Here is a 16,165-nt window from a genome sequence, read left to right on the forward strand (position 1 = left end):
ATGCCATGATATCATTCTATGGTGTTTCTTTTTTCATGGAACATCTAGATTTTTTGCTTCTTATGCTCTTTGTAGTATCTGTTTGGTCCATGTACTTAGTCATTTCTATTATACATGACTCAGCGTTCCTGAACATTGTACGCTTTAAATTGTTTTATAACAATTCACAGCAGCTGATATTGTACGTGAAAATTAGATAATGCATGTCCTTTTTCTTTATTGCTTGTGGAACTCAGTCTAGTTGTTGTCGCGACTTGCTTATGGCATTTGCGGTGCATGTGTTTTGTCGTTTAAGAAAAAGGATGTATCCCAATGAATAACAAATGCTAAAAGAAGTGTTTGAACCTTCAACCTTATAGTTAAAAGCCACATGGTCTAACAAAGCTACCTTTGTCACCTGCTCTTGAAAAATATGTGGCAAGGAAATGTGCATGTGTTTCTCCAGCATGTGTACATGTTCTCGAAAATATGGAGATGCAGAAAATAGGGAGGCAAAATGTGGACAGTAAGAAACACCTCATGAATGAGCACATCAGGAGATTTGGCATTATATATTAAAATAGATTTCTGCATGCCTTGAGCTTGCTTAAAACATTTCATTCCATATGAAACACAGACATCTAGTCAGTACTTTTAATCTTTTAAAAAATGCTAAAATACTTTAGGGTTGAAATTAAGGGTTGCAAGGATCTTTGAGAGGCACTGCATTGAGCAACTATAATCATCCAGACTTTTGGTAATTTAGTTCTCGCTCCATGTGTATGATTTATATAATTGGAGAAAGCATTGATTGTCAGCAGCTTTATACATGTTCATTAGATGCAAGGTACGTGTCAGAGGGTTTGAGCATTTTTTTTTTCGGTTTTCATAATTGAGAACCTTCTTCCATAGACATTGCATGTGCTATTTGAAAATTTGCACCTGCAATCCTGCTTCTCGTTGTCAAAATGTTTACTTCACACATCAGTTACTTTGTTTTGAAACATTTGGATATTGTTAGTTCTTTTTAATATAAAAGATGATTTTTTTTTTTGAAAAATGTATTGTCACATTTTATTCCATCAAAAACTCTTCTTACAAGCTCCCAACTTTAATCGTAAATTTGAGATCCCTACTCCTTCCTAGCTCCCAGCCTTGAATCTGCTCCCCTGTTTTATGTGATTTTTAGAGAAACTATTTTGCTGGATATGGCTGCATAGGTAGCACTGGTAGAGAATACTGCAAGGGAGGTGTGACATCATAATGTCATGTTGAGAGGGGCTGGTATTCTGTGTAACATTCTTGGAAAAAATGTTAGAGTGAGAGGTACAAAAGGATCTAGAAGGAAGAGATTGAGAAACGGATTTTATGGAAGGTTTTGTTCCTTCCCAGGAATGAACGGTAAAGCATTTGTAAACCAGTCTTAGATACTCGAAGGCTTGCTAATTATGAGAATGTGTTTCAGAGGCAGCCTTGTAACTCCTAGTCTCCTATTATGGTGTTTCTTTCTTGAATTGATTTAACTTATTGGTCACTTGCCGCATGACTATTGAAAAATTCTTCTAGACATGCATGAAAACAATTGCTCCTACTTGCTATGCAAATTGAGTTAATGTCTACAAGTAGTGTGAGAACCACCTTTCTGCTCTTTCCTTTCTGCATATTAGTGCAAAAATTCATTTTGAGTATTACCCTTGTCTCCATTAAATCAGCTGTTATATTTGCCATGTTAATCTGAAGAAGATAAAGCGGCAATTTGAAAAAAAAAGATCCTATATGCATTAAGATGGATTAAGCTTTTAAAGTTTTTGTCTTGCTTTATAATCTTGTTTTATAATATATATGATGCATATGAATATTTATATGCTATGCAGTTCCTTAAACAATTTCTCATACCTTCCATAGATTTTCTTGTCATGCAATGTAAAACAGGATTTAGTTCAAAATGTAGGGAGAATTATGCCTTCAAGATGAAGTTGGGATTTTTCTGTCCCAATCATCTCTTGCTAAAAAAACCCTCCTGTTGAATTTTGCAATTTTTGGTGGGACTGCATGGATGAAAAGCACTATCTTTTATGCAGGCTTTTTGGGGCAATGCGAGAAACTAGGATGAATCTTTTACCATTTGCTTGGGTTGAAGTTCTTATTTAAGGCCTATACATTGAACTTTTGATTTGATAATAAATTTGTCATTTTTGGATGATGCTTGGGATATTCATCTGCAGTTTAAGCTACGATACTTGAAAAAACTGGTTACTGCCTGCCGTTTATAGTCGCTAGAAGGTCAGACTAATTTGAAAGTTGGTCTTTCCCTATAGAAATAAGTAGTTGCCTCGCATTTAAGATTTTATGCTAGTAGCATCATGCACAATGTAATAGGTAGTTGATATTTCTACAGGTTAAAGTCTGTTTCTTGTGATCTATTACTTTTATAGCACATTCTATGTACATATTAAACATGGTGACTTACACATTCTGAACTTCGTATTGAAATTTTCTTGAATCTGTAATGATCAGCTGCTATGCTTTATGTTGCTATCTTTACAGGAGTTGCGTGCATATCAAGCTGATGTTGCAACTGTGCTACGAAATGGTAAGAGAAGTTTCAAAGACTTGACTGTTGAGGCATGGGCAATTAATTGGAGCTTTTATGACATAATGAAATCTATGTTACTGGTTTCAAACTTTTTCATATTGCAGTCTAAATAAACATATGAAGTGATATGTAAATCATACTATCTTTGACCCTACTGCATAAACCCAAAGTCATCTTTGGTTGATTCTGTCATTCTCCTCTCTAGAATAAAGCTATGTTTCTATTGTTGTACCTTGACCTTTTCTTGACATACTTCAATACTTAATGAATAATGACACTCCTTGATTGCATATGTATGGGGAAAAAAGGAAGAGTGAGAAGATGGACCTTGACTCTAACGTACTTATGTGGACCATGTCTCAAATCATGGTTGGATGTGATGGGAAGAAGAATTCTTCCAACCCACTAGAACTTCAGAAGTCCTAAATGGGTTAGCGAAATCATGAAGAAAAAGCTCAAACAGCGATAATATCTCTTTCCAACTGAACTATCACATTTGCAAATAAGTGAAAAATTGTGAAGAAAGTAATATAATACAAGATCATATATGATTGGAAACTGGTGATCTCTGCAGGTTGCTTTTCAATAATACCTGCCTCCGAGCTTGTCCCTGGAGACATTGTTGAAGTTGGAGGTATGTTTGCCCTTCATGTAAACAAGCAGAGGCTATGTGGACGAGCATTTTGAGCTGGACTGGTTATTTGCATGATCTGAATTTGATGTTCTCTTGTTTGGTGTCAATTAGTGGGGTGCAAGGTTCCTGCTGATATGAGAATGGTTGAAATGCTAAGCAATCAATTGCGTGTTGACCAGGCAATTCTTACTGGTATATAAACTCTTCCTTCAATTTTGAGTGTTTAAATGGTCTGAACTCGGATGTTTTATCATACACAATAAATTTGTGAGAGAAATTCATGCAAAAGCATCACAAGTCACAACAATAGTTTGTAACGCTTATATGAAACAGCTGTTAGTTGTAATTATACTTTTCATGCTTGTTATTGTTATTGCTTAATTTGACTAGATCTAGTTGCAGTGTATGTTGCAATCTGCCATTTGTAGACTTGTCATATATGTAGGATATATTTATGTAAGACTGGCATGCCACTGAATTGAATAAATTTAAGCAGGATGGATGCATTACAGGATGCATATTACCTGTATAATTTATGAACATTCACTTTGCAAATATGATGTTTTCTACTTGTGAAAGACTGGTGATGAAAAAAGCATTTATGAACAACCACTTTATGGACTTTTGAGCATTGGCTTTAAAACATTATAAATTTGCTTGACAAAAGAGGCATTTTTAGTTCCAGAGAAAAAGAGCATTTTTAGTGAAGAGATGATTATCGATTGAAGGTGCAAAACCTCAGTGCATCAGCCATACTTTGCTGTCTATAAGCTAGTGAGTACTGCATGGTGACAATGGTGGCTGATAGAATAAATAGGGGGAACACTATATATCTATCTTTGTGCATAGATGTGATTGCATGTAAAAATCTTTATAGCTATGCATGTTTTCAGTCACTGTTATATGGATATGGTTGTTTGGAGTTAGAGCTCAGCCTACAAGGAAGTTTGTCATCCATGACATTTTCTCTATACATTTCATGAACCTTAGATTGCTTTTTTTGCTTATGAAAATATTTTTTTGTTTAATGTTAGGTGAGAGCTGCTCTGTGGCAAAGGACCTTGAATCTACTTTAGCTACAAATGCTGTCTATCAAGATAAAACAAACATCCTCTTCTCAGTAAGATCTGAATCTCTTACCTACTTCTGGATGAGATTTATTGTATGCTGCTATGCTTGTTTACTTGTTCGTTGCTCTGGTAGTTTTTTTTTGGGTGAAAAATTCATTTTAAAATTCTGTACCATTATAAATTTTCAATTATTTACTTTTAAAAACAAGAAGACAGAAAATAGTGCGTTTCTAGTGGAGAAAATTTAATATAGTTGACAAATCTCATAACATCTTGAAGATGTATATAAACACTAGTGACTGCATAAATCATCACTCGTCCTTCCCCTTCTGATATGCTGTATCATCAGAACTTTGGCAAAGCTTTGACTCTTCCATGTCTATTAACAACCTGTGATAATAAATTAATTTTTCTTTAGCTTTGCAGATTTCATGGTAGAGTTCCCTGTGAACTTTAGAACTGCAGTCATTAATGACTTATAACTTTTAGGAATGTCGCAAACATTCCTTAGTTATGGTACGTTGGTGTCAGTACTGTAATTTACCATATAGACATGTCTTGGCAATTGATATGCCTAGGAATTGTTTGAGAAAAAAAAGGGGAAAGAAGTATTCAGTTATGCCTAGGAAACAATTTCTGTTTCTATTCTCTGCTCCACTAGTTTTGACGACTTATACTTCTGGCACTACCCAGTTTCAATGTCTTGCAATTTCATGATAGATATTTTTTACTCAAGCTGCTAGTTGCAGAGCACTAAGCTGGATTTATTAAAAAGGTCCTTATTTTTTGGGTATATTAATGCTGTTTCCATTATTTCCCCCTTTATAAGCTATTACCTTTTAATTTATGACTATATAGTTATGATTAAATAGGTTTTTTATTATGCATTTGAAATTGTCATTAGTAGAACTATTCACTTGGTGAAATTAGTTGCCATATCTCCTAACTTTTAAATTTTTAAATGCTTCAAGCCAAGGTTCGCTGGACCGGTACTGAAGGGCGTACCGGCCGGTGACCGGTTCAGCACGGTACAGATTCGTACCGTGTTGATCCAAGGCGAACCGAAAACAAGGAGACAAGGGGAGAGGGAGAAAAGGAGTGAGGAAGAGAGAGAGGAGGGGAGAGGGAGAGGGAGAGGGAGAGGGGGGGAGGGAGGGAGGGAGAAAGGAAGGGGAGGGTTAATTCCTAACCCTAACTCTAGCAGGGAGAGAGGGAGAGAGAAAGGGAGGGAGGGAGAGGCAGGAAAGGAGGGGGAGGGAGTGTGAGCCGAATTGATGGAGCAAACCGTCCCGATTTTCTGTCGGTTCGGTTTGGTATGGTACACCCTGAACGTATGGTTCGGTACGTTTCGCCCAATCTTGCTTGAAGCCCTTAATTTATTGTCTTTTTAGTTGCTCTATGATTTGTGATTATAGTGTATAATAAAATCCTAACCCTTATTATGCAGGGTACTGTTGTGGTTGCCGGTAGAGCAAGAGCAGTTGTTGTTGGTGTTGGCTCCAACACTGCAATGGGTAGTATACGTGATGCAATGTTAAGAACAGAAGATGTAAGAGCCTTCTGATTTTCCATATTGGCTGTGAAATTTGCTTCTTCATTCCAGAGATGATGTGTGGCAATCCTTCTCTTGCTTCACATCTTGTGTATTTTTTAGCATCATCTGTTATTTCTTTCCATTTTCTTTTCTAGTATCCATTATGCTTATTCATGTCTATGTACCATTATTAGTGCTATTGTTGCTTATATTGACAAAATTCTTATGGCTTGCAGGAAATGACACCTTTAAAGAAGAAGCTAGATGAATTTGGCACATTTTTGGCCAAGGTAATTGTCAATGATTTCATTGTCCATTCATCATTTTCTAAGCTCTAATAATTTGTTGATGGTTTCATTTCAAGAAGTTTGCATATTGAATGGAAGTTAGGTTAATTGACTTCCTTGCAAAAACAACAGAGAAATATAATGTCACCAATATGGCACTTGCTAGCTAAGCCCAACCATGTTATTCTTTTGTTATGGATCTCTTGACCCTGGAGCTAAGAAATAGCATATCAAACCATTGAGAACTAATGCCGAGTTTGCTTGTAGGTGTCCTGGCTAAGATTGCCGTGAAGAAGCTTAAATGCCTCGTGGATGCTTCTTACTTGGGCATATTGAATTTCTATCATTAACTTTATATTTCTTTATTATAGTCTTTGATCTTGAATTGCTTGAACCATGGTCTGACGAACCGGCCCATACTGGCTGGTTCGGATCGGTCCGACCTATAACCGGTACGTCAGAGCAGTGAAAATCGGTACCAGCCGAACCCAGCTAGAGCCGGGGAAGACGACGAGAAGGAGAGAGAGAGAGCGTGGGGAAGAGAGAGGAAGGAGAGGCCTCTGCTGCCTGCGGAGGGCTATGGGGGACCGACGGAGGCCGGGGGGGCAGCGGAGCCCGTGGGGGGGGGGGAGAGCTCGCGGGGGTGCGGCGGAGGCCGAGGCTAAGGCTGCGACCGCGTCCCTTGTTTCTTTCGAAACAGAAGATGCGGCCATGGAAAAAAAATTAGGATTTGTAAGTGATGTCGGCAAACAGAGGACGCAACCGCGGCCTTGGCCTTCGCCGCCCCCTGCGGGCTCCGCCCCCCTCCCCCCCGGCTCCGCCGCCCTCCGCGGGCGGCCTCTCCTCTCCCCCGCTCGCTCTCTCGTTCTCTTCTTCTCCCTGGCTCCAGTGGGGAAGAGTGTTCCGGTTTGGTACCGGTTTAAATCGGTCCGAACCGGAACCGTGCCGGTCCAGTAGGCGACCGGTACGCCTACCGATACCAGTACGGCGAACCTTGGCTTGAACTCTTCAATCTGTGCATTTACCTCATATCTTCAATCATAAAATGCTAATATATAAGTTTCATTTGACTCACTAATATACTAATGAATGGTAATCTTGTAGTTTTATTGACAAATTTAGAATGCAGAAGTGCAGAACCATTGTCCTTTTTGAACTCAGATATTTGACAATTTACCTCAAAGATTCATTACTAACCTTTCTTTGCCTGTTTTTAAAAGTTCTCCAGTTTATTATCCATTTTTTTTTAAGAGCCTTATTCATCACTCATTCTGTTGCTGTCATAGTCATGTACTGATTACTGAAGGTGTCATAGCTGTAAATCTATTGCTCTCATATGGTCACTATTTTAGTAGGAATATAGTTGTAAATCTACTTGTTTTCAGGTCATTGCAGGAATTTGTGTTCTCGTGTGGGTTGTAAACATTGGCCATTTCCAGGATCCTTCTCATGGTGGCTTTCTGAGAGGTGCTATCCATTACTTCAAGGTAAATCTTTATGCTTGATTTTTGTTATTTCATATAGTGTGTTCTAAGCTGGATATTTTGGAAATTTTGGCTGTCCATATGGTTTTTGTGGCACATGGTTTTGATGTACAGAGAGCTGCATTGTCTATTTGTTTTGCCAAGGTTGCGGGCGCCAGCTTAACCTGTGAATTGAGCATGCATATGGGATGAATATTTTCTTGAAGCTGTTCCTTATTTTTATTATGTTTTCACAAAGAAATGTATATTTTGCCAAAGTATTGACGATCACTTTTGCAACAACCATCTGGATGCTCAATTCGAATACTTTCTTTGCTGTAAATTTTTTAACTGACTAAAGAAGTCGGTCGAATAATCCTTTAAATAGAAACTAATCATATCATTATAAATAGATCAAATAAACTTCTGCACAATATTTTCACTTATTTATGTAATAGATGTAGCCATGTGCTGTCACTTATGTCTGCCATTTCCTTTTGATTGGTAATTAAGGGACTTAAATCAATAGAGCAATGGAGCATATGCCAATTTGCCAGGGTGGCCTACATGGTGAATATAGCTGAATTCTTGGTTGTCCACGAATCTGTGCAGACCCTAGTGACCTGGATTTTTGAAACATATGTAGGCAGAGGAAGGGAAAAGAAAAAGGTAAAGTAAAAAAAAATGGAAGGATGAAAAAAGAGAAGAAGAGGAGAAATGAAAACAAGAGGGAGAATAACAAAAGATAAACATTTAAAGTAAACAAAAGAGAAAGGGGAAGCGAAATAAAAGAACAACATAGAAGAATAGGAAAAATAAAAGAGAAAGGGGAAGTGAAATAAAAGAACAAGATCTGTTGGAAGAGGAGGCAGCCGGTTGCTGATGGAGGATGATGGTTGGTGTTGGGGGAATAAGATTTTTCCCCCCAAGTGACACAAATGCCCCCAAGAAGCCGCACAATCGCCGACCCTGAACAGCCAAAGTCGGCGTCCGACCTCGGAACGCCCGACCTCAAGACATCCGACCTCGAAACCTCCGACCTAGGAAAATCCTGATGCTCAAGGTCTACCCTTGTCAGCCACCTACTACGGCCGTACTCCTCTGAGGTCCAACTGAGGACCATATCCTGCCGCTGCTTCAGCATTTATTGCGCATGGCTACTGTAAACCTCCAGTTCACTCAACAATCAATGCGGATCTCCGGCTTACTCCACAATTAATGCGGATCTCCGGCCTACTCTGCAATTAATGCGGATCTCCGGCTTACTCCACATTTAATGCGTATGGCTCCTGTCATCTACGGACTCTCAGCTCTCCACGGCAAGTTAGCCCAGCAGAGTCTGGTCAACCATGATAAGTCTCTGATCTCGGCCATACCTCCGACACCAATGCAATGATTCCCCTGGTAGCGTACTGATTCGGGTCGTACGACGCCCCCACCGCCGACATCAGCACAATGATTCGCCTGACCGTGCGCCGACCTGAGCCACATGCCGAGCCGTACTATGGCCTCGCCCTGTTACATCACAGGTAAACCGACCCCCACCTATAAAAGGGAGCCTTGGCTTCTCAGGAGGGGGTTGGGAAATTCCGTGCCCTACAAACACTGTTTATCTCCTCTCTACACACTTTGCCCCCTCCCTGACTTGAGCGTCGGAGGGCCGGCGCCGGAAAGCCCGGCCACCGGTTTGCCTGCAGGCACCCCAGACGGTGGACGCCGCCCGCTGACGGATCGCCGCCCCGCCGTGAGGACCCCCTGCTTCCTCTCTCCGGCCACCCCAAACGGAGGACGCCGCCCGCAGACTGGTCGCCGCCCCGCCGTGGTGACCCGCAGCTCCCTCTCCCTCGACCGAAGATTGCCCCCGGGTCCAATTTCCAGCAACAGTTGGCATTCCCTGCTCCCACCCACCCCCCCTCTCCTCCCGGCCCTCCAAGCATGCATGTACTTGCTGGGGGGATTGGTGTTTTGTTTTATATTAGATAAACAATTTATCAGGAGCAGTAGATTTCTTTTTCTTTTTCTTTTTTTGTTTTTGTAACCCAGCACAGAAACAAACTAATGTTATAAGGCATAGCTTAGCAAAAAATAATGATGTAATTAATAGCAGTACATTATTCATAATTTCATATTGTTTATTTCTTCTGCTCCATCTCCTGGGATTTGTCATGATCATTAAAATAATGTGATGAAGATAATGGGGCCTGAAAGAAAGATTTGCAGTTTATACACCTCTTGTATCAAGAGGATACGATCTTCATTGTACTCTCCTATCATTTGACTGCACCATTTGCATTTTGGATCTTGCACTCAAGTTTTGGATATTTTTGCTGCTCATAGGTTGTAAATTGTGTTCATCCTTTTACTTTAGTCTTTTTTTTTCTTTTTTTAGGTATGCCAGTCTTCCATCTATACTGATAATTTAATAACAAATAGAATGACTATGTGACAAGTTATCTTTCTCACCCTCTCCCCCAACTCACTCATTTGCTTGACCAATTACTTTTGTACGTAGATCGCAGTTGCTCTTGCAGTTGCAGCCATTCCTGAAGGGCTTCCAGCTGTTGTTACAACGTGAGTTTCCTTGATTGTACATTACTTTACATCATAAGCTTTTGCATCACTTTTAAGAAATTATTTTTCTGACACTCTAAATGATGTTTATGTGCCATAAGCATCGACATATGAAATAATGTGTTTGATATTAATATATATAGAAAGAGTATTTCCTGCTTTCATTTTAATTACATATTCTATCACACAATTGTGTAGTTGCTATAAATCAAGAAAAAAGACAAACAACTAAACATGGTTCACCATACTGGTCGCATACCGCTTCGTACTAGCCATGCCGTACCATGCTATATCGGTATCGAACCGAGGCTCGGTATAGGGGACGTAATGAGTCTTGGTATCCTGAACCAATCTCCGTACCAGGCGTACTGAGACTATACCAGCGTGCTACTGATAAGGGGTCCAGTATCGAGACGGCGAACCTTGCAACTAAATGTTCATAGAGGAAGATGCTAAACAACATAAAGTAAAAACATAAGATTGCATGCATACATTTTCGCATGCTCTCTAGCATTTACTCACTAAGGATAAGCCATTTGTGAGCCTGTTTAGATAATATATTTGCCAAATCCTTGACGTCTATTTATGCACGTGTAGCTGTAACCAGAAAGTTCTTGTAAAGGTATATGCACCTGTCCGCTGAATCTACAAGTCCACTGAGGTTTCTGGTGTACTATCTCATAATTTAGGGAGATCATGCAAGTCCCTATTCTTTGAGAAATAAAACCACAACAACCAAGAACTGAACTTCCAACAGCTTCTGACCTTGTTAAATTGCCACAGCTTATGTTGCAATGTTTTAGGGTCTTATGAAAACTCAATTCGAAGTTGAATCATGAAGTAACTATGGTTTCAATTCTTGATGGAGCTTTTATTAAACATAATTTTGATAATGAAATTAACATGAAATTCCAATTTTCTGCTTGCCCAACATAAATTTAGTAAAAACTGTTGAATTGCTCATGTAATTCCCTAAATTGAAAAGAGCCAAACTTATTAACTGTATCTAAGTACAAGTCAAGCACCTCAAGAGATTTAATGAATGCCATGCAAAAAGTTCAAATAAAGAAACTGAAATTTTATGTCCTACGAGCAGTTAATATAAGATTTTCATTAAAATAATGATGAAGGAATTATCCAAAAAACGATGGAGGTAGCAATTTGCTAGCCTTAGCAATAACATTATTGTTAATCATTTGCAGGTTCTATGTTCTAGTACTGTGCGGCACACAAAATATCATTACCTTGGGCGAACCTAACAAATGCTGCATGCTAGGCTTACAACACAGAATGTAACATAACCATATATTAGGCCTTGTTCGAAATTGTTGGGTCTGCCATAATACTATTTAATCAAGAACACGTCATCTAATCAGAAACCCCAGTCCTATGTGTCATTTTTGTGAGAATCCTATACAAACATCTTGGTATAGCTTACTTCCCTATTTGACAAGAACCAACAAAACTTTATAAGTAGATATTATCTCTTGCAGAATGGATTTTATAAATCTTATAAGTTTTCTGATATAGAGTGGTGCAAAAGATCTGGAAAAGGATTTTTTGCTTCATAATTGCTTGAGTTTCTTGGAGAATGATATGCCATTAAAAGCATATTTCTCTTGTTTAAGTGTCGTAGCATTTTGTTATGTATTGGTGGTCATATGGGGATTTATAATGCATCCCTCGTATCCATCCCTTTTCTCCTGCCAAAAAAAGGTTATCCCAGGAAGAAGTGAAGGGGTCTTCTGGAAGCTGTAGAAGTATCATTGTTTAGAGTATGGTTTTATAAAATTTTGGAATTTCTCTGATGTGGAGCAGCATAGATCCAGAAACAGTCTTCTACCACAAATAAAAAGATCTGGAAATAGTTAATTTGTGGATTTCTCTCGCAAAAATGAAGGTAAATATAAAATTTTGAAAATCTCTAGCTCTGGTCATTGATTATGCTTTGTGTTTTAGCCCTAACCTACACATCCAAGCCCATGTACCAAGTTATGAATTTATTGTCATATTCCAAGAGAAGCGATGGGTATGTATCCATCATATTTGAGCCTAGTGTTGTATCTGTATCAGATTTAGATTATACTTGTTCTAATTATTATGCTAAAAGAGCCTAATATAGTAACATTATAACATTTTTGCCACTAAAACTCAGTGTCAGGATATTGTTATTCAATCTAATTCTATTTGTCTAATTTATGCCTACTTATATTTAACAGAAATATACTTTTCCTGATGGAATTATGTAGCATGGTGATTTTATAATAACTTGCATTAATGTACACTTAGTTGCTTCTATTTCATCTGATTTCTGTTTAACTATGATGTTTTTTGTGTTCATTTAGATGCTTGGCTCTGGGTACCAAAAGAATGGCCCGCTTGAATGCTATTGTCAGGTCGTTACCTTCAGTCGAGGCTTTAGGTTGCACAACTGTGATATGTAGTGACAAAACTGGTACCCTTACTACAAACATGATGTCTGTTTCAAAGGTGAATCACTTGAAACTCTAGATGCTGTGTCTGGACTTTGTTTTAGTGATATACCTGCTTGTCTTCAGATTTGCTAGTAAATTACAGTACTCCAGACTGTTAGTATAAGTTTTTCAAATTAATTATATCCTCATAATCTTTGTTCTCAAACAGCTTCACAAGGTTTCGATTTGATTTCAAGTAAAAGGTGTACTGCTTGGAATGGATATCTAGATTCCAATCATTGATCTAGTTCACCAGTTGGGATAGAATTTATTCAATTGATTATTCCCATTGTGACCTATTTACAAGAAAGGAATACAATTTGACTATTCATATTTTAACTACATTATGAGTTAATTGAACATGTTCATATTATTCAATTCATAATACCTTATATCTTTGCAGATTTGTGTGGTCCAATCTGTGCACCGAGGTCCTATCACTAATGAGTACATTGTTAGTGGAACAACATTTGCACCAGAGGGCCTGATTTTTGATGCTGCAGGAGTGCAGGTAGTTTAGTTTGCTTTTGCTTTTAGCATTTGTGTTGGTGATATGGCATGTTCTATGGTGGATGTTGATGTTGGTTATCTAACTAATCTTCTTGATTAAAATGTGGGTCATGATCCAATCTGTTTTTTTTTTTTTAAATTCTGTGGTTCTGAACATTTTGTTTGTTCACTATGACACAAGTTATGAATGCATAACAACATCCCAACTAGGCTAAACCTGGCTAGAAGCTGTGCTAATAGGTTAAATGATATGGGACCAGGAAGTTCTTGCTTTCAAATTGCCTCTATAACCTCGATCTCAGCTTACAATTCTTGCATTATTTTCTATTTATTACAGAATATTTGAAGGATAATTATGGACAATTATTTTAATTTCTAGTTACTTGTCAAGTGCATATGTGGACATATCACAAGATATACATAGTAACAGAAAATTGACAGTTCTTTTTTGATATTATTTTCCATTGTGATTACCTGTAGGCCACATTATCATTATTACCTCAGTGGTTCTATGACATGTTAGCAATAACAACGAAAACAACCAGGCCTTGTCTGTTAATATGGGTTTGTGAAAACGGATCTGTCTTAGATGTGAAGATCTTCTTAGCACACATGCTGATGTTCTTTTGTCATCCTCTGCAGCTCGAGTTTCCTGCTCAATTTCCATGTCTTCTTCATATAGCAATGTGTTCAGCTCTTTGCAATGATTCTATACTACAATATAATCCAGATAAGAGAAACTATGAGAAAATTGGGGAGTCAACTGAAGTTGCTTTACGTGTGTTAGTGGAAAAGGTTTGTTGATATATCTGGCTCTCAAGTGTGGTTGCACTTTTGTGTATTTTTTGTTTGGTAGCAGTTGTTCCCTCACATATTGCTAGTGTCTCCTTTATCTAAATTGTTATCAGGTAGGCCTTCCTGGTTTTGACTCTATGCCTTCAGCTCTGAATATGTTGAGTAAGCATGAACGTGCATCTTATTGCAACCGCTATTGGGAACACCAGTTCAAAAAGGTTTGTGTATTAATTAATCTGGAATGGAACATATATTTTAATTTTATATGTTTCAATGCTTTTTCTAATGCAAGTTGTATTGCTTTCCTTTGATATCTCTGTGTTTGTAAGAAAGAACCCTTTTTTTTTTTTTTGAGAAGTCTTGTGAATTCTGTCTGACATAGGCTTGCTAGTTCTACAATGATACAGTACAACTTTAAGGCTGCAGAAAATGCTTTTGATTTCATATTTTTCATAATTTATTACTGAATACCCTTTTCTATAAATTGGTTTGAGGGGAGAAAACTTTGAGTCATCTTTACTACATCTTCTAGTTAGCATCTTGCTTCTATTTTTTTCAAGTACCATGCATGAATTCTGGAATGGTTATGAAGTATTTGCAGGCTAACCTAAGTTGTGAATCTTGAAATAAAGCATAGAATTCATGGTTATGGCTGTCCATTTTTTTCCCCATTGTACTTATTTTTTATTTTGTAACAGAAAATGCTTTTGATTTCATATTTTTCATAATTTATTACTGAATACCCTTTTCTATAAATTGGTTTGAGGGGAGAAAACTTTGAGTCATCTTTACTACATCTTCTAGTTAGCATCTTGCTTCTATTTTTTTCAAGTACCATGCATGAATTCTGGAATGGTTATGAAGTATTTGCAGGCTAACCTAAGTTGTGAATCTTGAAATAAAGCATAGAATTCATGGTTATGGCTGTCCATTTTTTTCCCCATTGTACTTATTTTTTATTTTGTAACAGATTGACAATGAACATCTTTACCTTTTTCTTGAACTAAGATTTAGTATCGTCTTTCTCTTTCTGATATCTTGTTTTTCTTTCACAGATCTCTGTTTTAGAGTTCTCTCGTGACCGTAAAATGATGAGCGTCCTTTGTAGTCGAAAGCAGCAAGAAATCATGTTTTCAAAAGGTGCTCCAGAGAGTATAATCTCCAGGTGCACACATATTTTGTGCAATGATGATGGCTCTTCAGTTCCGCTAACTGCTGATATTCGCAATGAGTTGGTGGCTAGGTTCCAAAGGTCAGCTTGTCTTTTGTTTTTTCACATAAACTTGCAACCGCTCATCAAATTTATCCAGTCTTGCTATTACTTGGTTCTTATTGAAAATGATATGCTTCTATTCATCAGATTTATCTACATTATGTAGGAAATCATTTTGTTTCGTTTCCTTTTGGAAGGTTTCATCCAAGGATTTAAGTGACACTGGCATGAGGTGCCAGCATGTCAAAAGAAAAAGAAAGGGAAAAAAGAAATGGACTTAGGGACCCCTTTTTTTATTGGAAGGGAATCAATAGGTGCCACGCCTGCCAAATGCTTGCCAGTATTACTAGCTCTTGAAATTATGGTTTTGTCATGGAGATTCATTTGCTGGATCTATTTATGCCATCTGATTTTTTTTATGAACTTTCTTCAAGATGAAAAATCTGTTCAATAACAAAGAGGGAGACCAAGATGCTTATTATTTCCTCAAGAAGATGAATCAAGGAAGAACCAAAGAATAATATAGAATAACTCTGCAAGATTCATTGGAATGATAGTGTTAGAATTTAGAAGTGTGAATTTGTAAGATTTGAGACAGAATCTTAGCTATGTAGGTTGTCTGAGATTATCAATTTTGTTAGACTTTGACATTCAGCATTATATTTATGACAAAGTACACACTCAACTAATTAACTCAACATGAATGAAGGATTAAGGTTAGTTTATGTTATTTTACCAATGGCCGGCATTGATTTGATGATTTGGAGGTTGCTCTGTACTATAGTAATAGTTTAAGAATACCATTAAGCCTCGCTTTTTGGAACACCCACTCAGGGTTATCAAACTAGCTCACTCAGGCATCCATTTAGCCTCATCAACACCCATACCTGTCAATTTTTTGATTTCAAAATTGCTCCATTAGACTTATGCGTAGCAATTGTGGGGAAGATTTGGTGCTTGCATGACCTATGCCTTTCCAAAAAAGGTTCCATTATGCATGTTTAGCATGTATGGGGCATCCACATGGTGGTTGTGTGAT

At 37.8% G+C, this 16,165-nt stretch overlaps 1 protein-coding gene across 6 annotated transcripts in view; it reads left to right on the top strand.

Annotated features, from left to right (window-relative positions):
* The window catches only part of ECA3 (endoplasmic reticulum-type calcium-transporting ATPase 3), a 46,371-nt gene that overhangs the window by 7,707 nt on the left and 22,499 nt on the right, over positions 1-16,165 (top strand). For 4 of the 6 annotated variants that reach the window (XR_015967116.2, XR_015967115.2, XM_088700858.2 and 1 more), the window contains exons 7-19: positions 2,527-2,572; positions 3,150-3,209; positions 3,321-3,401; positions 4,244-4,329; positions 5,727-5,828; positions 6,050-6,103; positions 7,486-7,587; positions 10,076-10,134; positions 12,480-12,624; positions 13,012-13,119; positions 13,761-13,913; positions 14,000-14,131; positions 14,969-15,165. Coding sequence is in view for 3 of the 6 variants with exons in the window: in XM_088700858.2 (XP_088556984.2) it covers positions 2,527-2,572; positions 3,150-3,209; positions 3,321-3,401; positions 4,244-4,329; positions 5,727-5,828; positions 6,050-6,103; positions 7,486-7,587; positions 10,076-10,134; positions 12,480-12,624; positions 13,012-13,119; positions 13,761-13,913; positions 14,000-14,131; positions 14,969-15,165 (1,325 nt within the window). In the remaining 3 variants the exon portion in view is untranslated. The remainder of the gene's footprint in view (positions 1-2,526; positions 2,573-3,149; positions 3,210-3,320; positions 3,402-4,243; positions 4,330-5,726; positions 5,829-6,049; positions 6,104-7,485; positions 7,588-10,075; positions 10,135-12,479; positions 12,625-13,011; positions 13,120-13,760; positions 13,914-13,999; positions 14,132-14,968; positions 15,166-16,165) is intronic. The other 2 variants (XR_015967117.2, XM_008792021.6) reach the window with 1 other exon arrangement.

This window comes from Phoenix dactylifera, chromosome 7, assembly GCF_051530095.1.
Source record: "Phoenix dactylifera cultivar Ajwa chromosome 7, Ajwa_hap1_PhDact_Kaust_v1.1, whole genome shotgun sequence".
Classification (NCBI taxonomy): Eukaryota; Viridiplantae; Streptophyta; class Magnoliopsida; order Arecales; family Arecaceae; genus Phoenix; species Phoenix dactylifera.